We start from the raw sequence: 8144 nt of genomic DNA on the forward strand, positions 1-8144 counted from the left end.
CATTCACTCCGTAGTCATAAAGATCATTAATAGCTGGCGTTACCAGTAATGCCCCTATCTTAACTCACATTGAACCCTGTGTAACCGAGGGCTAGAGGGGCCTGACGCACTCTATATAAGTCACCCGCTCCTATGGCACAAGAGTTCACACCCCCTTTAACCTTCACACATATCTAGTCGATCAGCCTCCGCGACACCGAGACGTAGGGCTGTTACCTCCTTCGAGAGGGGCCTGAACTCGTAAACTTGCGTGGACATTCTCGCCATAGCTAGGATCCTGCCTCCTCCTACCTACCCCCTACTCTTACTGTCAGACTTGTTCCAACGACATACGGAATCCTAGCATCCAGCGAAAGCTCTTGGACAAAGTCCTCGATGCCCTCTGTGTGGCCGTCCTCCCTCTTGATGGCGATGGCAGCCTGCATCTACTGCCCGGGCATGACGTCGTCAACGGCCGCCATCTCGCAGACCAGCCACCGGAGCTGGTCGAACCTCCTGGCCTCCGCGAGCGCCTCCGTGAGCACGTTGTACTGCCGGGTGGTCCTGCGTGAGCGTCTCCTCGTCGTCAGCCTCCGGCAGCTCCTAGGGCGAGGGCGCCCAGTTCACGGCCCGTTCGTCCAGCCAAGCGGGCGGCGAGGAGGCGTGGTGACGGCGCGCGGCGGCCAGGGCGAAGGCTCGGCGGGCAGCAAGGAGACGGCGGCGAGCGCAATCGGAGCGAGGAGCTGTGCTTGCGGAGAGATAGAGTGGATATATTCTTTTTTCATGCTAGTGGGTGGGGTGGGCCTAGCAGAAAAAGGGAGGAGAGAGGCTGACTGGTGGGTTTGACCATGCACAAAAAAGCGTCGGACGCCCCAGGTGCCCCCCGGGGGGCTGGGTTTGGCATGAGGTCGCCGGGGCTATTATTGTTTAAATCCGACGCAAAATGATGTCTTAAGAACATGATTTAGATTATTTTTTTATCACCGGTGCTAAAAAAGGTGTCTGGGGGTCGTCCTTACGGCCGAGTGGAGACGGTGTAAGGAACGGATCGAACGCAGCGATCGCAGCTGCGAGCGAACGAACCGGCCGGCCCTGTTCTGTACCGACGAGAAGTGAAAGGGAGCCGGGCATACATCCAACGCGACCTCCACGATCCGCCTCACTCGCACCCAACCAATCACAGCACGCGAACCACCACCCCACGGATCACTCCCTCCATACAAAATCTGACCGTCCACGCATCACACATCCAACGCTCCACGCTCATCTTCCTTCCCGAAAAGCAAAACTCACGCGCCCTCCCCTCCAAAATCCCCCGCCCGCTCGGCGCCGGCGCGCGCCTCCTCTCTCTATTTAACACCATCCCTCCCTTTCTTCCTCTTCACCCCAGCCCGTCCCCAAATCTCCAAGCGCGAGCGACAACCAGCCCCGCCTCAACCCCCCGGCGCGTCTCCGACTCCATGGCCCGCACCAAGCAGACGGCGAGGAAGTCCACCGGCGGCAAGGCGCCGCGGAAGCAGCTGGCGACCAAGGCCGCCCGCAAGTCCGCCCCGGCCACCGGCGGCGTCAAGAAGCCCCACCGCTTCCGCCCCGGCACCGTCGCGCTCCGCGAGATCCGCAAGTACCAGAAGAGCACGGAGCTGCTCATCCGCAAGCTCCCCTTCCAGCGCCTCGTCCGCGAGATCGCCCAGGACTTCAAGACCGACCTCCGCTTCCAGTCCTCCGCCGTCTCCGCCCTGCAGGAGGCCGCCGAGGCCTACCTCGTCGGCCTCTTCGAGGACACCAACCTCTGCGCCATCCACGCCAAGCGCGTCACCATCATGCCCAAGGACATCCAGCTCGCCCGCCGCATCCGTGGCGAGAGGGCCTAGGCTGCAACCCATGCGCCGTCTGTTAGATCCCTGTTAGGCTGAGTTCGTCGGTGGAAATGTGTGTGCTTGTAGTGTTCTTGCCATGGTCGATGCGTTGTGCCTAATCTGATGGTACCCTCTTGTTGCCATCAGCGGTGGAAATGAAAAATGTTGGCTTCCCGTTCTCATTCATCTGTGTTTGAATTCCTGTTCCCAACTTGTCAGAGTTCTTGCCAGATTTAGCTAGCTCTTTCTATTTTGCCCTGAATTTCAGCTTTTATCATTCAGAGCTTGAACCTAGCTAGCTGCCTCTGAACCTGAACGAACTGGCAGTTGAGTTGGTACCTGAAAATTGCTTGTCCGCTAGTGTGCTCGTCTTCAGTTCCGTCTATCAACAAGTTGCATGACAGCACCTGTGTGTCTGATGTTCAGTGCACATATTCTGTTGAAAAGCATCCATATTTTGCCTGATTACATTGCAACCCTGTAAGTCTATGAACCATGCTCTAAACTAAGTACATCCTGCGGTTCTGCCTGTCGAAGCAGCAGTTGTTTGCTTTATGTTCTGTTCCGGTGGACTGGCCATTGCTTGGATAGAGTATCCTGAACATTTGTTACATTCAGGAGTGTAAAGAGAACATGTGCCCTATCCCAAGCATGTGAAGTGACCTGCCAGTTTCAGCTACTTTGTTCTTAATTGCTTCGATTTTGTAGCTTACAAATGTTACTGTAGTAGTGTGTCAAAATTCCAAATAACTATTCCGGTTGGTTGCCTCCGAACCTGGATGAACAGATGTAATACTCCTGAACAGATGTCAAAATTCCAAATAACTATGCCCATTCAGTTCAGTTTTGTGTACCTTACATAAACAGTAGTGCTTCCTGATGATCGCATCAGCGCTGAAAGTGCCTCAATCCTGTATAATCTCAAAACTACAAACACAGTTACAAGGATGCCTCCGACTACAGTTTTTCTTGATTAGATGTTTATCGTGAGGCACACTGCTCTATACTTAAGAGAATTTTAGTGGTCGCCCATGGGTAACTGCTGCCACAGTAATACCAACGCCAATTTCTTGGTACCTATTCTCCAATCGACTAGCGCGCGCACACACTTGACGCAAAAAGCTGTTCGTTCTGGGCAGTTTACAGCAGTGCTGCTGTGGGATCCGAATGTTTATGGTGGTAAGCTGATGTTAGAACAGTCAAGCATCTCGAAACTTAATTTTGAAGGAAGAGAGGCAGTATTATGTTTATGAACCGTACAATTAATTTAAATTTATGAAATTTATTACTGATGCATGATACGAGTTCTTTGACGGGAGAAGGTTTCTAATGGCATTCTCATGTGACTCAAAAGGGATGCAGAATTTTTGGAGGCCATTAAGCTTCTAGCACCAATTACCTGATCGCTAAGTTATTGTATGTAATTTTGTAAAGGGTTATCCGAATGCTTGAATCCTAAAAAAGTGAACTCCAGTTAGCGACGAAAAATGAGAATAGCATTGATGCATTGCGTTCGAGCAAGTTTCTTGTAGATTATCTTCGGAACTCAAAAACAGTTCGGATGAAGGAATAAGAGTCGTTCATTGGAGGACATGCTACAGCAACGCAACAAGTATATCAAATTGAATTGATATTCACGGTGAATTAGCAACTTATCTTGGAATACAACCATAAAAAAAGTCTGTTCCTTGCAGAATAACTGAAGACAATCATTCTCATTTCGACAGAGAAAATTCCATGCATTCAAGAACACGACACAGCACAGCAGTTCTGAACAAACACCTGGCCCCGCCGGCCCACAGCCCAAAAATTTCGAGTGCCTGAATATATTTAAACATTTGAGTAATTTTGGCCTAAATGCACTCCTGTAATACGTTTAAACATTTGAGTGCCTGAATAGCGAATTACTCTGCATTTTTTCTGAACACAAAATTCCTCTGCATTTTAAAATGGCCAAAATTCCTCAAATTCCTCTGCATTTTTTCTGAAATGGCCAAAATTTTCGAGCCGCCGCCATAGCTCTGACCCAGCCCGCCAATCCACCGGTCCAAGCTTCCGGCCACGTCACCGATCCGCGGCATCCCGCCCCCGGATCGCCATCTCCACCGTCCACTCCATCCGCATCCAACGGCAGGCAGAGGCCTCCTCCAACCTCTCGCCCCCTTTAAAACGCCCTTGGCCCCTGCCCCCAAATCACATCACCAGTAGCCAGTAGCCACCGCCGTTCCTCCGGTTCCACATCCGCTCGCAGCTCGAGATCGGCAGCCATGTCCGGGCGTGGCAAGGGAGGCAAGGGGCTCGGCAAGGGCGGCGCCAAGCGCCACAGGAAGGTTTTGCGCGACAACATCCAGGGCATCACCAAGCCGGCGATCCGGCGGCTGGCGCGGAGGGGCGGCGTGAAGCGCATCTCGGGGCTCATCTACGAGGAGACCCGCGGCGTGCTCAAGATCTTCCTCGAGAACGTCATCCGCGACGCCGTCACCTACACCGAGCACGCCCGCCGCAAGACCGTCACCGCCATGGACGTCGTCTACGCGCTCAAGCGCCAGGGGCGCACCCTCTACGGCTTCGGCGGCTAGGCCCGGCCGACGGTCGCATGTCTCTCTCGCCGCCTGCAGATTCGAAAAGCTTGATGGAACCCCGACCTGTCTAGTTCGCTGTTTCCTGTGTAGCTCGCATGTGTTTGTTGGAAATCAAACTTCTCTCTGCAGATGCCGCGTTTCTGAATTTGTTTCGCCGTTTGGTCTCTGTTGGGTCGATATTGAGGTGGCGATAAGTTGATTTGCCATAATTTACCAGGAGCCCCGGATTAGCCGTACTTGTTTGCAGTCTAATTTGATGTTACTTCTGTGGTGCAATGCGTGAAAATGGAGATGGTGATTTGTCTGCATTTCATACTACATCGAGTTGTAGATTGAGTTTCTATCCTTGACCGGACTTCTCGGTGTACAAATTTGTTGCCTGACTTGTACTGTGAAACTATCTCAGTGACCAATTCATCATGTGGTTCGTGCTAACTGCTAGTGCTATAAGTTAATTAGGATCATCATTTGTGCTTTTATTTCTGTTGATTTGTATGTAGTTACTACAATAACCTTTTAATTGGCTGAACTGTGCTTCCAACTGTGGAATTGCGAATATAGATAAACGATACCCTCTTGGCAGTGACAGGAACTTCATCCTTCAGTTGAATTGATCAAGAGGCGCAATGATGTATTGGATCTGTTACGAATTACAGTATATTCAGATATCCAAAGCAGCTCCGATAAATGAATACTAAATCTGTCCCGAGCAGGATGCTACAGAATTCAACCATCATTCTGTCAGAACGGTAATGGAACAAGCATACCAAGTTAGATGGATACTGTGATCCACAGAAAATTAGCCATCATTCTTCTCGTTTGGCTTTGAAGTAAACTTATATATAAAAGATGTTTGCTTATTAGAGAGTCTTGCGATGCAAAGGAGGCTTCGGCAGCCCGCGATGCAGAGGAGGAGGAATCCCTTTGTGCCCGCGTAGCTCAGAAGCGGCGGAGGAGGGCAGTCAAGACAATGGCAAAATACCAAAGCCGAGTGGTCCGCGTCATGGCCGGACTGCCTCCCAAGGAGGGGAAAGACAAGGACGGCGGCGGATCGGACAGCTCCGACAATGAGCAGATCCGCCCCGATCCGTTCCGCGTCTTCGACCCCTACTGCCGCAAGGACGACGGGAAAGGCAAAGGCAAGGGCAAGACCAGCCGTGGATGAACTTCTCCGGTCGTCTTTCTCTTCGTAGTTAGGAGAGCTTGTTGATTTTTTGGTTGTCCGATGACAATGTGTTTAGCTACGTACTACGTTGCATGAGCTAATATGAATTTGAGTATTCGGTTTAGATGCATCCGGTTGTGGAGGAGCAATTTTATGTGTTGTTTGTTCAGTGCCCGCGGACGCGCCGACATTTGGTATTTGTTGTTCTAGATGCTCTGATCGTGTAAAGACAGATTCTTGAGGGTTCATAAAAAAGACAGATATATACGCTCATCTCTTTAGCTCATCGTTAGCTCACTGGTCACCAGTTAAGCTACCGCCACCTCAGGCTCTGCCGCAGACGGGAGGCTGGCCAGCCATGGCAGCAGCTTCTCGTGCACGAGGTCCGGCCGATCGTCGTGCGGACAGTGGCCAACCCCCGCCAGCATGTAGAGTCTCACGTTGGAAAGCTCGGACGGGAGGCCGGAGAAGTACTTCCCCACGGGCCCGTCGATCGGGGTGAAGGGGTCCTCGTCTCCCCACAGAACCAAGACCGGAATCTTGATCGTCGGCATCAGGGCTATCGGGCTAGGCCCCGGCGGGCCCGTCACCGTCGACACGAACGCGTCGAGAGCACCTTCGGTGTCAGCCGGCCCCCTTATGATCTGCACAGCACTACGACGGGAAGGCATCAGCCATCGTTTGGTTGCCACTCAGATATCTTCTGAACTGCATGAGAGAATTTGCTGATGGTTCAGGAGATGCAGAGCGTATTTACCTCGACCAGTTCATCATCCACGGCCTCTTTGTTTCCGTAGACAGACATCAAGATATTCTTCAGATTCTCCCTGTTTCAGCTCAGGAATCAGTATATACTACATCACCATGTCAGTCGGAAACCATGCAGTGAAGACATGCCTTTCTTTAACGCGGCCGAAGAGCGCCGATGCGATACTCTTTTGTTTGAGCAGAAAGTCGATTAGCCAGAGCAGAGGTAAGAGCAGCTTGATCCTCCAGTCATCGACGATCGCCTTGTTGTTCATCCCACCTGAGCAGTTCAGTAGCACGAGTCCCCGGACAAGGTCCCTGGTAGAATCTGTTGCCCAGCATTAACAAACAAGTTTCAAAGTGAGTGAAATGACTACAGAGGCTGGAGCAGGGGAGCAGATTCAATTGTTTAAAAGAGAAGTTAACACCTGCCTAGTAAAAAAAAATAAAAGGTTGCCATCTAAAGAATTCAGAAGTTAGGCATTCTTGCAGCTACTCTGTCACATGGGATGGGCACATGTATAATTGTCAGCTGCAAAATCATTCTTCAGAACCAGCTACAGAGTTACCATTCCATATTCGACATGAACACGGAGCTACAGAGTTACCATTCCATATTCGACATGTGTACTTGTCTAACCTGAGGCGGCAATGACACAAGCAAGGCTGCCCACAGAGTTGCCAACAAGCACGGTGGGCCTCTTGACGACCTCGTCCAAGAACTCCAGGATCAACTGCTTGGCACAAAACCAGACACGCAATTAAGCAATTTAATTACACGCCATGATCTGGTGATTATTAGCTACTTCTTCCTCTGTAATAAGTGACCTAAAACGTCTTAGGTTTGTTTACAGAGGGAGTATTAGCCAAACCGAGGACTTACCTCGGCCCATGTTTCCATGGTGTAAGAGAATCCAGCAGGCTTGTCTGACGCCCCGAACCCGAGCAAATCGATGGCATAGACGGTGTTGGATTCAGATAACACGCCAATGTTCCTGAAAAGAAATGTCCAGTGAAATATTCGTGAAGTAAAATATCCGTAGAACCTGGCCGGGATCGATCGGCTCTTGCTCACCTGCGCCAGTGCGCGACGGAGGCGCCGAAGCCGTGGACGAGCAGCACGGGCGGGCCCTCCCCCCTGACCAGGTAGTTCACGCGCATCCCTCGCCATGACCAGGTGGTGCAGCTCCGGGACAGCTCCTCCAGCGACGAGCTGGTGGCGAGGGCCGCGCTACTGCTGTCGCCGGAGGCGTGCCGGAGAACACGGGCGCCTCTGAGGCGGGCATGCGTGGGAGGCGACGAGGAGGACGCGCAGGGTAGGTGAGTTCTTGGAGTTGCGAAGGAGGTGAAGGAAAGGACACGGTGGTGGTGGGCGAGTGCGGCCATATCCGCCGCGCGCTCCGTCTCCCCCCCGGTGGCCACCGGTTGTCTAGTTGTCTCGTGGGTTTTTGGCGTCGTCGATCGATTGTTGCGCTGAGATTTGTGCTCTTCTCTGCACTGCTTAATGGACCACGATAGCAAGTCACAAATCCAAAGGAAATGCAAAAATCTTGGGGCTCCGCTTTACTCTACAGTACTCCCTTCGTTTATTTATTTTTTATAAGTCAGATTCCACAAATTTTAACCAAATTTATCAAAAAAAAACATCAACATCTAGAATACCAAACCAATATCATTAGATTTATCATGAAATGGAGTGTTTTCATATGATGTACTATGTATTGTGGATGTGATTTTTTTTCTCCATGGATATGATTAAAGTTTATGAAGTTTGACTTTTGCGGAAACTAATGCGCACTATAAGACAGTATGTGC

General features: G+C 51.2%; 3 protein-coding genes across 4 annotated transcripts; 2 read left to right on the forward strand and 1 right to left on the reverse strand.

Moving 5' to 3' along the window:
• Nucleotides 1–1343: 1343 nt before the first annotated feature.
• Nucleotides 1344–2017, forward strand: LOC147991690 (histone H3.2). The gene has a single exon (XM_087525423.1). The coding sequence runs from the start codon at nt 1440–1442 to the stop codon at nt 1848–1850; it is 411 nt and encodes a 136-aa protein (XP_087381549.1). The 5' UTR covers nt 1344–1439; the 3' UTR covers nt 1851–2017.
• A 1998-nt stretch (nt 2018–4015) lies between these two features.
• Nucleotides 4016–4545, forward strand: LOC125518801 (histone H4). Its single transcript, XM_048683679.2, has one exon. It carries the CDS (start codon nt 4103–4105, stop codon nt 4412–4414), a length of 312 nt encoding a protein of 103 aa, XP_048539636.2. The 5' UTR covers nt 4016–4102; the 3' UTR covers nt 4415–4545.
• Nucleotides 4546–5798: 1253 nt separating this feature from the next.
• LOC125532906 (alpha/beta-Hydrolases superfamily protein) lies at nt 5799–7797 on the reverse strand. 2 transcript variants are annotated; one of them, XM_087525419.1, is made up of 6 exons: nt 7405–7797; nt 7213–7324; nt 6970–7063; nt 6476–6657; nt 6340–6405; nt 5799–6226 (listed from the first exon to the last, which is right to left on the reverse strand). In XM_087525419.1, the coding sequence occupies exons 1-6, from the start codon at nt 7713–7715 to the stop codon at nt 5891–5893; spliced, it is 1101 nt and encodes a 366-aa protein (XP_087381545.1). In that variant the 5' UTR covers nt 7716–7797; the 3' UTR covers nt 5799–5890. The 2 variants fall into 2 exon arrangements, with proteins under 2 accessions (XP_087381545.1, XP_048552727.2); XM_048696770.2 differs by having other exon boundaries at nt 6340–6409; nt 6480–6657; nt 7405–7796.
• Nucleotides 7798–8144: the final 347 nt, after the last annotated feature.

This window comes from Triticum urartu, chromosome 1A, assembly GCF_056163025.1.
Source record: "Triticum urartu cultivar PI428250 chromosome 1A, HENAU_Tu73, whole genome shotgun sequence".
Lineage (NCBI taxonomy): Eukaryota > Viridiplantae > Streptophyta > Magnoliopsida > Poales > Poaceae > Triticum > Triticum urartu.